This window comes from Physeter macrocephalus, chromosome 5 (genome assembly GCF_002837175.3).
Source record: "Physeter macrocephalus isolate SW-GA chromosome 5, ASM283717v5, whole genome shotgun sequence".
Lineage (NCBI taxonomy): Eukaryota > Metazoa > Chordata > Mammalia > Artiodactyla > Physeteridae > Physeter > Physeter macrocephalus.
The window spans coordinates 6,224,242-6,235,564 of NC_041218.1; the positions used below are offsets into that span (position 1 = coordinate 6,224,242).

At 59.3% G+C, this 11,323-nt stretch overlaps 1 protein-coding gene across 3 annotated transcripts in view; it reads right to left on the reverse strand.

The window, feature by feature from the left end:
* NOS3 (nitric oxide synthase 3) overlaps window positions 1-11,323 on the reverse strand; it is an 18,234-nt gene that overhangs the window by 1,574 nt on the left and 5,337 nt on the right. For all 3 annotated transcript variants that reach the window (XM_024128948.3, XM_007126654.4, XM_028489582.2), the window contains 15 exons: window positions 11,079-11,180; window positions 10,380-10,574; window positions 10,175-10,248; window positions 9,854-9,998; window positions 9,511-9,615; window positions 6,633-6,700; window positions 6,119-6,235; window positions 5,841-6,015; window positions 3,705-3,837; window positions 3,500-3,578; window positions 3,197-3,384; window positions 2,458-2,630; window positions 1,814-2,024; window positions 1,637-1,724; window positions 520-641 (listed from right to left, as the gene is read on the reverse strand). In XM_024128948.3, coding sequence (XP_023984716.1) covers window positions 520-641; window positions 1,637-1,724; window positions 1,814-2,024; window positions 2,458-2,630; window positions 3,197-3,384; window positions 3,500-3,578; window positions 3,705-3,837; window positions 5,841-6,015; window positions 6,119-6,235; window positions 6,633-6,700; window positions 9,511-9,615; window positions 9,854-9,998; window positions 10,175-10,248; window positions 10,380-10,574; window positions 11,079-11,180 — 1,975 coding nt within the window. The remainder of the gene's footprint in view (window positions 1-519; window positions 642-1,636; window positions 1,725-1,813; window positions 2,025-2,457; window positions 2,631-3,196; window positions 3,385-3,499; window positions 3,579-3,704; window positions 3,838-5,840; window positions 6,016-6,118; window positions 6,236-6,632; window positions 6,701-9,510; window positions 9,616-9,853; window positions 9,999-10,174; window positions 10,249-10,379; window positions 10,575-11,078; window positions 11,181-11,323) is intronic.

Here is an 11,323-nt window from a genome sequence, read left to right on the forward strand (position 1 = left end):
GCCGCTCCGCGGCATGTGGGATCCTCCCAGACCGGGGCGCGAACCCGGTTCCCCTGCATCGGCAGGCGGACGCGCAACCACTGCGCCACCAGGGAAGCCCAGCTCCCTTCTTTTGATTTACCAGCTCCCCTGGGCACCCCATGCCCAACCTGAACACCCTGTAGCTTCCTTGGGTCTCAGACACACCTAGGTGACCTCTGACATAGTCCAGAGTCCACCTGGGGCATATCTGTCTTCTGAGTCCCAGCCCCGTCTTCTCCAGACATCCGGGTTCCCTTCGTCGTTAATCCAATCCAACGCTACTTTGTGCCGGGCACCAGGAAGCCAGACCAACAGGGCACTGCCCTTGCCTCTAGGCCCCCCACCCCCTGGTCTAATAAACTTCTTTTCACCTCTGTGGCCCTGTTCCTTGCCCTCTTTCCTGCCTGGTTCCTGCCTTCCAGCCCCCTGCTCTTTTGTGCCCCTAAGTTGTGTGACTTCCTCCTGCCTTCCAGTCATTCCCTTGGGCCCCAGCCTCACCTTTGCTCTCGATGTCGTGTAGCCGCTCCTGCCAAAATCCCCGGAAGGGGGCGATGCCAGTGCCCGGGCCCACGAGGATGCAGGGCAGGCTGGGATCAGGCGGCAGCCGGAAGGAGGGAGCCCTAGCCAAGAGACCCTCCATCAGGCCCACTGTGTCTCCCCACATCCCCCGTTCTTATCAACCTCCGCAGGGTTGAGAGAGGAGAACTCAACTTCCACTGAAAACGAGTTCATGCTTGTGTCTGGCTCACAGTAAGCACAAAGTGTTTAATAAGAGAACTCTGCTGATTGGCAGGAACTTCCTGGACCTGTGGTTTCTGGAGGTTGGGTCACAGGAAATAGAGCTTAAATTTGCATTGAAGAATGTTTTGATGTCTCAGTTCAGGAGATATAGAAAGTATGGGGAAGGGAAGGACAGACAGCCTTTTAGTTCATAATGGGTGCACTGAGTGTCTTTATTTTAAACCACAGCCTCGACATTGGCATTTGGTTTGCGTCCACTAGATTGGCGGTTTATCTGTAATTTCGCCTGCTGGATGGGTTTGGGTCACTAGGCCCAGCTGGTGCCATCCTGGGAACTCTTCTCTGTCCCACCTGAGACTTCCAGCTCCTGGGTGCTGGATGGGGCAAGACTTCTGAACACAGCAGAGGGAAGGGTATCCTGAGATCCTTCACTTCCCTTGCGCGCTCTGTGTTAATGTGGTAGCCTAACCAGTTCTCCCCGGACTAAATGCGGATGGGGCACAGTTCCCAGGTACCCTGCCTGCCAGCATCAGACTGACCCCAGAGATGTAGGGAGGGACACAGTGCACCGTCTAAAAGCAACAGGGCCTGCTGGATCGAATCCCAGCCCCGTCTCTGGGAACTGCAGTTTCCAGATAGGACGCTAAGTCCAAATTAGTGAAGGGCCCCAAACTTAGCCAGAGTTGTGAAGTGGGTGCCCCGTCCTGGATATGTTAAGTGGGGCATCCCTGCTGCCAATCACACCCTTCGCCACAGCTGCTACCCTCACCCTGTGCGACTGCCTGCCGATCCCTTCACCTGTGCCACCCCGGCTTGGACAGACACCCTCTTCTTGGTGCCCCTCCCGCCCCCATCCCCCGCAGTGCTCACTTACCCCCTGATGAAGCAGGGTACGGGGTCTCCAGTCTTGAGCTGGCTCAGCCATGTGGAGCAGACTCCATAGTGCAGGGGGCCCAGCCCATCTAGGGGGTTGGGGAGGGAGGGGGCCAGTGAGGGGTCCATCCCGGGGTCACTGTGTGGTCCCGGCCCTGCCCCTGCTCCGCAGCCTCACCTTGGGTCCTGTATGCCAGCACAGCTACTGTGAGGTGGACCTCTCCTGGATGGGCGCTGGGTGCTGAGCTGACCGAGTAGTACCGGGGCTGGAGCAGGGGCAGCTGGGTGAGGAGGAGCGGGGCAGGCAGCGCCACGGATGGAAACTGCTCGAGCGCCTCCAGCAGGGTGGGGCAGCGGAACCACTTCCACTCCTCGTAGCGCCGGGGGTCCTGGCGGGGGCGGGGGGGCGGTGAGCTTGGAACCTTCTAGCCCTGCCAGATGACCTCCCTTCTTGACCCCTCCGGAGCCGAGCCTCCTGGGGTTTCTCCCTCCTCAGTAGTTCAGGCCAACAAACATTTCTTGAGCACCTTCTCCGTGCTTTATTTTTTTTTTTTTTATAGCCTCTTGGCTGCTCTGTGTGGCACGTGGGATCTTAGTTCCCCAACCAGGGATGGAACCCGTGCCCCCTGCCGTGGAAGCGCAGAGTCTTAACCCCTGGACCGCCAGGGGAGTCCCCTCCGGGCTTCCTTAAGGCGAGACAATTCAGAGATGAGGAGGAACTCCAGAGCTGGGTCTGAGAGCCCCAGCACCATAGCCAGGTGGGCTCCGCTCCCGGCCCGGCCCTCCTCACCGGCCCCGGCTCCCCACTGGGGTGGCCCCCACCTGGCTGAGGGTCTCGAGTTCCTGCTGTTCACTGGGCTCTTCAGCCAGGGTGCTGAGCAGTCGAAGAAGTTGAGGGCTGGGCGGGGAGGTGATGTCCAGGAAAAAGGTGAGAGCCTGGCGCAGCGTACACGGCGGCAGCCGGGGGTCCCGTACCCAGCCGGGAGGAGGGCCACCTGGGGGCGGCACGGGGAGCTCTGAGGAAGGGGCCGAGCCGGAATGGCGTAGTCTGGGGAGTACAGGGGGCCTGACTACCTCACGGTGTCTCATCAGAGCCCTGGCCCTCGAACAGTGCTGGTGGGCCTGTATGGGCAGCCCCTGTGAGTGTGAGTGTGTGTGTGTGTGTGTGTGTGTGTGTGTGTGTGTGTGTGTGTGTTTGTGTGTTTGAGGGCCCCTGCTGGACCGGGGTGGTCTGGGCTCCTGCCTTTCCCCACCCAGCTTGTTTGAACTCCGGGCACTGGTGCAGCAGAAGGTAGATCCGATGCCAGCTACAGAGCGGGCTAGGCTGCCGGGGGTGGGTGGAGTGGGGAAGGCTTTGGAAGGAGCCCGGAGGGAGGGGCGGCTTTCTGCGGGGGCGGGGGTGTCGGGGACTTCTGAGAAGGGAGCCGCCCTCAGTGGACCGTCCAGCAGCAAGGCCAGCCCGTCAGGAGGCGGCACAGCGCCTGTGAGTGGAGGTGGCCACCTTCCACCGGATCCTGAACCTGAGGGGACCCTGGAGACCAGAGGGATGGAGCCCCCTCACCTGGGCTGCCCTTCTCCAGCTGCTCCACTGCCACAGACTCGGTGGGCGGCGGCGGGTCCTCCACGCGGCTCATCAGCGCCTCCACGAGCCCCGGCCGGTTGGGCGGGCAGATGCCTATGTGGTCCCCCGGCTGGTACTGGAGCCCCTCCTGGCCTCCAGTGTCCAGGCGCACCAGGATCGTGGCCCGGCTGGGGGTGGGGAGAGGGGACAGTTATAGGAGGGCTGGGCAGGAGGGGGGCGGAGCCGGGGTCTGGGGCACGAGGGGCAGGGGCCGGCGTGGTGGGGCCGATTGGTCCTCCTCACGTGGACTTGCTGCTCTGCAGGTTTTCCACCAAGAGGACTGTCGCCTGGAACATCTTCCGCCTGTGTGCGTGGATCAGGCCTGAGGGGCGGGGGCGGGTGAGCCAGAGCTGGAGCCGGGGACCCTGGCCTGGCCCCTGAGTGAGCCAGTCCCGGGCCCCGGGGAAGCTGGGGGTCCAGCAGAGTCAGGGTGAAATCAGGGCCGCACCTGGCAGCAGCTGGAGGCCCTCGGCCTGGGCGCTCAGCCGGTACCTCTGGCGTTTCCAGCTCCGTTTGGGGCTGAAGATGTCCTGGGCCGCGGCCTTGGCGTCCTCCCCCACGCAGAACGTCTCACAGGAGGCCTGGGGGGTGAGGAGGTGAGGGCTGAGGCCCTCGGGCCACCAGGGAGGGCCTGGGCCGCGAGGAGCTCAGCGGCGCTGATGCGGGCGGTGGAGCTGGGCCTGCTGGGGCCCCAGTCGCCACCTCCCATTCCTGGGGCTGCCGGAGCAGAGGCGCCCGTCTCGGGCTCGCACCTGTGGGACAGGCAGCCCCAGGGGCAGGAGGGAGAGTGGAACCGAAACGGAGGCTGAGGCTGACGGCATCGTGTCCTTCAGCCCATTTCGTGTCTTGGCCGCTGTGTTAGCTATTCCTTTGCATGCATTTTTGTCACGTCCACTCGTTAGTTAATCTGGTGAGTGTTCATCTCGTGTCCCCAGGGGCACAGAGCTTGGCACACGGAAGCTTCAGCGAATGCATCTATGCGTTCAGACCTGTGTTCACATTCTCACTCCTAGACTTAACAACATGCAAGCCTCCGTTTCCCCATCTTTACACCTCCTTAGGGTCTGCGGGAGATCAAATGACATGCTTATATAAAGCCCTTCAGTGCTCCTGGAGTGGGCACAGAATTCCGGTGGCCTTGGGAGGGGTCTCCGGCTGGTCTGTCTTCCCCTGCACTGCACACCAGGGGCTGGAGGGGGCCCCTGGGGCAGGACCCCTGGGAGGGTGTGTATCGTATTTGTTTCTGCTCAGGTGCAAGCCTGGCAAACGGCTTGGCCGGCCATCAGCTTGAAATCTAGGGCTCACCCATGACTGGTTACTCCCTCTCCTCCCATCCGTATCACCAGTCCTGTTAATCTTTCTTTTGTGTGTGTAAAGTCTTATATCTCTTCCTTCCTTCCTTGGCCCCCTCCCTTCCTTCCTACCCCCACTGCTCCCACCCTGGTTAGCTCAGAGCCTTCCTGCTTCTGGTTGGATGCTCCTCCCGTTGGCCCTGTGTCTCTAAAGGGGTGTCCCCAAGCCTCATGCCCACTCCTCCCTTCTCTTGTCCCACCCCCAGCTTCCTGCCGACCCCCTTTGTCTGGATTCTTTAGTCTTGTTTCCCATTCCCTCTTCTTCTCCCCAGCAAACACTCCACCTGTGCTGGCCGGGCCCTCCTCCTGGGATGCCCTCCTGCTGGGATGCCCTCCTCCTTGCCATCAGTCCAGACCCGCTGAGCTCAAGCCTCGGGACCTTGGCGGGGCCAGCGCTGCCCTGGAACAGTGTTAGGACTGGGAGAAGGAGGCCCGTTCAGCTCCAGGCGTCATCCCCAGACCAGGCAGAGCTGCTCTGGAGGAAGCCCAGGCGTGGAAAGTCATAGCCCTGGGCTGGCTCCCCCTGTACTCCCCTAGCCTAGGACCCCCTCCAGTCCAGGCACCGCCCCAAACCTGCCTAGCCTCTGACTTCTTGTAGTTTCTCAGCTTCAGCCCTTGCCTCTGACCAACCCTCTCTTTTTTTTTTTTTTTTTTTTTTGGCGGTACGCGGGCCTCTCACTGCTGTGGCCTCTCCCGTTGCGGAGCGCAGGCTCCGGACGCGCGGGCTCAGCGGCCACGGCTCACGGGCCCAGCCGCTCCGCGGCACGTGGGATCCTCCCGGACCGGGGCGCGAACCCGCGTCCCCTGCATCGGCAGGCGGGCTCTCAACCACTGCGCCACCAGGGAAGCCCCCATGACTAACCCTCTCTTGATCCTTCCCTTCTCCCTCCATCCTGCCCTGCACCCCTCCTTCTGTGCCCGTGGGGGCGGGGGTGGGCAGCCCGTGCCTGCCTGAGGCTCCCGCCTGCACCTGCAGGGGCCCTAGCGGCTCCACCCGTGCTGTCAGGGCCACGTCGTCCCTCAGCACTCAGGACTCAGCCAGAAGGGCTGGCTGTGCAGTGGCAAAACGAGGGTGGATTTTGGAGGAACAGGAAGGGGCCAGAGAACCCAGCGAGTCCGGGCATCCGTGAGGGCCCCGCCCCCGTAGGTGTGGCAGGTCTCGGGGGCAGATGTCCGGGCCAGAGTGACTCAGAACTGGCGGGGAGGGTGGCGGGACGGGCCCGGGGGCTCACCTGGAAGGCAGCCTGGGCCCAGCCGCGGAAGGCCTCCTCCTGGCCGCACAGCTCATCGCCCTGGCCCAGCTGAAGCAGCCGCTCCCCTCCCAGCTCTTCCAGCCGCGTGTCCACCGCACGAGCAAAGGCGCAGAAATGGGGGTACGCCCGGGAGCCCAGCCCAAACACACAGAACCTGGGGTGCAGGGAGCCGTCAGCGGAGGCCACCTCGTGCCCCGCTCCCCGGGGCCCAGGCAGCTTGCCTCCCCCGCGGCTCCCCTCGCCGAGCCTCCCCGGACCTGAGGGTCCCCAGCGCCCCTGCGCTGTCCGTATTACTGGACTCCTTCCTCTTCCGCCGCCAGGAGGACACCAGCGGGTCTGAGCAGGAGACGCTGTTGAAGCGGATTTTGTAACTCCTGCAAAGAGAGGAGGGAGTCGGGGTGTCACAGGGGACCGGGGGCCAGGCGGGGCCCAGACGCAGCCAGGGGACAGCCTCAGGGTCTCCGGAACAGGCTTGGGATCGGGGCTGCGGCCCCAGGGGGTCTCTGAGCCTCCAGGCCCTGCCTCCCCTCCCGTCTCTGAAGCAGATCTCAGGACTGACAGCCCCTTAGAGCCCCGGGGCCTGGAGTTGGGGCGTCACAAGGAAGAGGGTGTCCTGAGGCTGCGTGAGGGCTGAGGCCTCCGCTCAGCTGTCCTCCAGCTTGTTGGGAAAATGACGTGCACAGCAGCCGGAGAACTCTTTAGTCCTCCTTTCTTTTCGTGTCTCCAGATGCGTCACTGTCCCCTGCCCCCCAAACTCCCATCCCTACTCACTTGTGTTGTTCTGGCCGAGGGGAGCTGTTGTAGGGGCCCGACATCTCCATCAGGGCTGCTGCAAAACTCTGGCGAGGGCAAACGTTGGCATCACAATTCGTTTCGTTTCATACTACACTGGACTGGCCCTTGTTATTCTTATTATTCTTTATGACCTTAAATTTTAATTTGTTTTGAACATTTCACAAAAGAGGTATTGGCTTTTTGAAAAGATTACAGAAGGGTGTAAAGTAATAAAAGAGAAACTCTACCCTTCCCTTCCCTCCAGTCTCATCCCCCAAGGCGTGTGTACCACGGACAGATGTTAAACTTTCTGTAGTTTATTTTTTAAAGTAAAAATGGGATCATATTATGTTTACCTGCTTTTTGTCAATAACCTATCATGGATATCCTTCTAGGTCAACACACCAAGATTGACCTCATTCTTTTTTTTTTTTTTTTGGCCGCACTACGCGGCTTGTGGGATCTTAGTTTCCTGGCCAGGGATCAAACCCGGGCCCCCTGCGGTGGAAGCACAGAGTCCTAACCACTGGACCGCCAGGAAAGTCCCAGACCTCATTCTTTCGAATGACTACGTAGCATCCCATCATTTGTAGGTACCATCGTGTATGAGACCTCCCCCTGCCTGGGGACATCCGGATGCTCTATGCACAATGCTCGAACACTCATATTCGCCTGTTTCCTCCTTTGCATATTTCAGTAGGGGAGCCCTTAGAAGTGGAACTGCTGAGTCAGAGGATTTAAAAGCTTGGTGCTGTAGTCAAATGGTCCCCTAGCATCAGGATAGAGGAGTGCTCTCTCCTCACTCCTGTCCACACTGGCTGTGACCAGTCCAATCTGATAGGTGGAAAATGGCTCTCAGTCTCCCTGCGTTGCCCTGATCACTAGTGGCACTGATAGCTTCTGGAAAGCTGAGCCGTATCCTGTGCCGCCACGGAAATAGCTTAGAACTACACGCAGCAATCTTCACACGGGAAAAACCAAAACGCGGCAAGGCCGTAATATCCTAGGGTTCACTGCAGACGCATTTAGACGGTGAGTCTACAGGTTCACCGTAATTAGCATGTACTACCTTAATTTTATTTTTTGAACATTTTCTTGAAGGGTAATGGACATACAGAAAAGCACCCATGTTATAAACGCACAGCTTTACAGATTTTCGTAAACTGAACCTACCTGTGTAATCAGCATCCCATCAAGAAACATCACCAGCATCCTAGAAGTCACCTTGGTGTCACCCCACCCAGTTACTCCCTCCCACCCCCTCTCTGGGGTAACTGCCCCGTCTCCCGATTAAAACCCCACGGGATTGTTTTGCCTCTTTCTGAAGCTGATACAAAGTGAGCCCCGTGGTCTGATTCTTTCGTGTCTGGCTTCTTTCCCTCTGCGTGATGTTTGAGATTCATCTCTTTTGTTGTGTGTGGTTGTTATCTTGTTCACCCTCATTGCTGCATTGCATTTGAACAGACCACGACGTATTTACCCATTCTACGGCTGAGAGTCATTTGAACTGTTTCCAGCGTGGGGATATCATGAACAGTGCTGCTGTAAATATTCTTGTTTGTGTTGTTAGTAAATACATGCCATTTCCTGTAGGGCAAATTCCTAGGTTTGCGCCATTTAGAAAAATTTGAGGTAAAAGGTACATACATTGAAATGCACGGAACTCAAGGGTGCAGTGCAATCAGTTTGGCTGCACGGCAGTTTCATTAAAAAAAAAAAAAAAAAAAAGTTAAACATAACATCTACCCACTGACCTAGCAATCCCACTCCTAGGTATTTATCCAAGAGAAATGAAAACATAAGGCCACAAAAGCCTTGTACAGAAATGTTCATAACAGCTTTATTCACAATAGCCAAGCGCTGGAAACGGCCCAGGTGTCCGTCAGCAGTGAAATAAACTGCTTATGCCATGGGCGTGGCTTAGCCATGGAGAGGAATGAACCACTGAATCACTCCACAGCGAGATGAACCTCCAAAGCAGGGTGAGTGAAAGAAGCCAGAATACCATGCTCCCCTATCCATGATGTTCTAGACCAGGCGACAGGAATCAGGACGGTGGTCGCCTTTGGTGGGGAGATTGGGAGGTGGATTGACTTGGGGAGTTGACAAGGGGACTTTCTAAGTGATGGAAATGCTCTCTGCCTTGAGAGCGTGTGGGTCACGTGGATGTAGCTATTACTTTTATACTAACCAAAGTTAGTGACTCTAGTTTCTTTAAAAGGCAGATCAGAAGCAGGACTGAATGGGCAGCAAGGCAGGGGAGAAGGCTTCCATGAGCATTCTGCTCTAGGGGACGTGAGGCGGTACTTAGTGCTAAGGAGGCATTTAGAAACAGAAGCAGATAAGGGCTCCAGAAATGAATGATCCTGGGGGCGGCCAGAGACAGAGAAGCGGGAAGGACGGTGATTAACAATAAAGTATTCAGTGGTGGGACTCTAGGTTGTTTCTTTCAAGATTTGTTCAGAAAGTGACGTTTCCTAATCTCTGTTGGCATCTGAGCAGCGCTCTTTTCTTTTGTTAAGAAAAGAAGAAATGACAAAGCCGAGATCTCGCTTTAAGTGCCGTCTTTCCCATTTGTCAATGCCTGGCCAGCCAGGAAGTGCCTTCCGTGTAGTAGACACTTGCTCTGATAATGGAAATGACTTGGGGACCCAGCTAAGCAGGTGTGTCTGTGTGTGTGTGTCGGGGCGGGGGGGGCAGCCGCAAGGGTGGGCCTGGAGTGTGGCTTGTGCAGGCCCTTGGGTCCCAGTGGACTGTCCACGCTCCTACTCTCACGGCATCTCCGCTTTCCATCATGGGGTTGGGGGTCCTGCCCAGCCATTCCAATTTGGAGTCTCCCCTCATTCCCAGCGGCCCCTTTCCTGGCAGGCCTCACCTCTCCGTTCTCTGGGGGATCGCCGTTCCCAAAGGTGCTGGTCACCACCAACACCAGAGTCTCGTGCTCCAGGGACACCACGTCATACTCATCCATGCACAGGACCTGTGGGCAAGGAGAAGACCACGTCCTGGGGACCCGTGCTGCGCTGCCCTGGTTCTTTTTATTCTAGCCCTCCCGGCAGGGCAAGATTCAGGCCCCGACTCGATCCCTGAATCCCTGAGGATCCGGGGTTCCTCGTGGGCCCTGCCTTGTGACCCTCTCCTGTTCTCCAGGGTGTGTCTGAAGGTGGGGGCAGAACCCCCCTCCTTTTCAGACCCCTGCCCTCTGGGCTCGGTCCTACCCGAGGGTCGAAGGCCTTCCGGAAGAGCCTCCCCAGCTGCTGTGCGTAGCTCTGGGCCCGGCCGGTCTCGGAGGCGTACAGAATTGTCGCCTTCACTCGCTTCGCCATCACGGTGCCCATGAGTGAGGCAGAGATCTTCACCGCGCTGTGGGCGAGGGGGGGGTGAAGGGGTCCCAGGCGCACAGAGACAGGGCCTCCCCAGGCGCGTGACCCAAGCAAGGTCTTGGGGGGTGTGGAGCGGTGGGGTGCCCAGACCGCTGCTGGCGCTGGGGGGAGGGTCCGGGTGTGCGGGAGGGAGGGCAGCACTCCCAGGGCACCTACTTGGCCACTTCCTTAAAGGTCTTCTTCCTGGTGATGCTGGCGCCCTTGGCCGCGCTCCCCTTCCAGGGGTCTGGCTACAGGGAAGCGATGGGGGGGGGGGGGCGGGAGTGGAGGGAGAGGTCAGGAGAGAGTACAGAAGGTTGGAGGCCCCTGGGGCTGCTCGGTTAGAGCCGGCATGGCGGGCAAGAGCCAGTGGGGTGGGCACCTGGTAGCGGAAAGCAGGGGACAGGACATAGTTGACCATCTCCTGATGGAAGACGGGGGTGAGGCTGCCCGAGATGGGGGGCACGATCCAGGCCCAGTCGGCAGGGCAGCCCCCCCTGGCTCTCTGCTCGTTCTCCAGGTGCTTCATGAAGGAGGCTGTGGCAGCGTGGTGGTCCACGATGGCCACTTTGGCGAGCTGGGCCGGGGGAGGGAAGGAGGGACGGGCTTAGACTCAGCCCACAGACCCTGCGCGTCCGTCCCCCGTGACCTACCGTCTACCGTCTTCCCCGAACCAGCGTCGCCCCGAACTGCGGCACGCGTGGTCAGGCTCCAAGTGCAGCAGGCAAAAGGAGCTCCAGTCTGTGCTCTCCGTATGCCTCCCACCCCAAGAGAGCCGAAACTCTCGAGACCACGTAGAAGTACTCAGCATGCCCTCGTCCTGGAATTAGAGCTTCCAGAATCCAGTGGGTCCCACAAACTGCAATGCCCAGCATGCCCTGGGGACCAGAATTACTGAGCATGCGCTAATCGGCTAGGTTCCCATAATTACAGCGCCTGGGACTGCAGGCCCGGCGCGCCCCGTGGCCCTCCGACTCGGGAGCTCCTCCCAGCTTTCTCCGACCCCCGGCCCAGTTTCTAAGTGCCTCCCTCTCTTCCAGCCCCAATCCCTTGCGCTCCTGGCCAGTCGGGGCCTGTGTACCTGGTAACTGTGCAGCACAGCCAAGTTGATTTCCACGGCTGCCTTGTCTTTCCACAGGGATGAGGTGGTCCGGGTGTCCAGGTCCATGCAGACGGCCACATCCTGGGAGCAGGGGTGTGCGGCAATGGTTGGCAGGGGGCGGGGGAGGGTGGGTGGGGAACATCTTTGTCTCCAGCTCGTGCGTGGAAGGGGTGAGGGTGGGTGGGTGGCCAGCAGGAGGCCTGACTGCTTCATTTGGGGCTGAG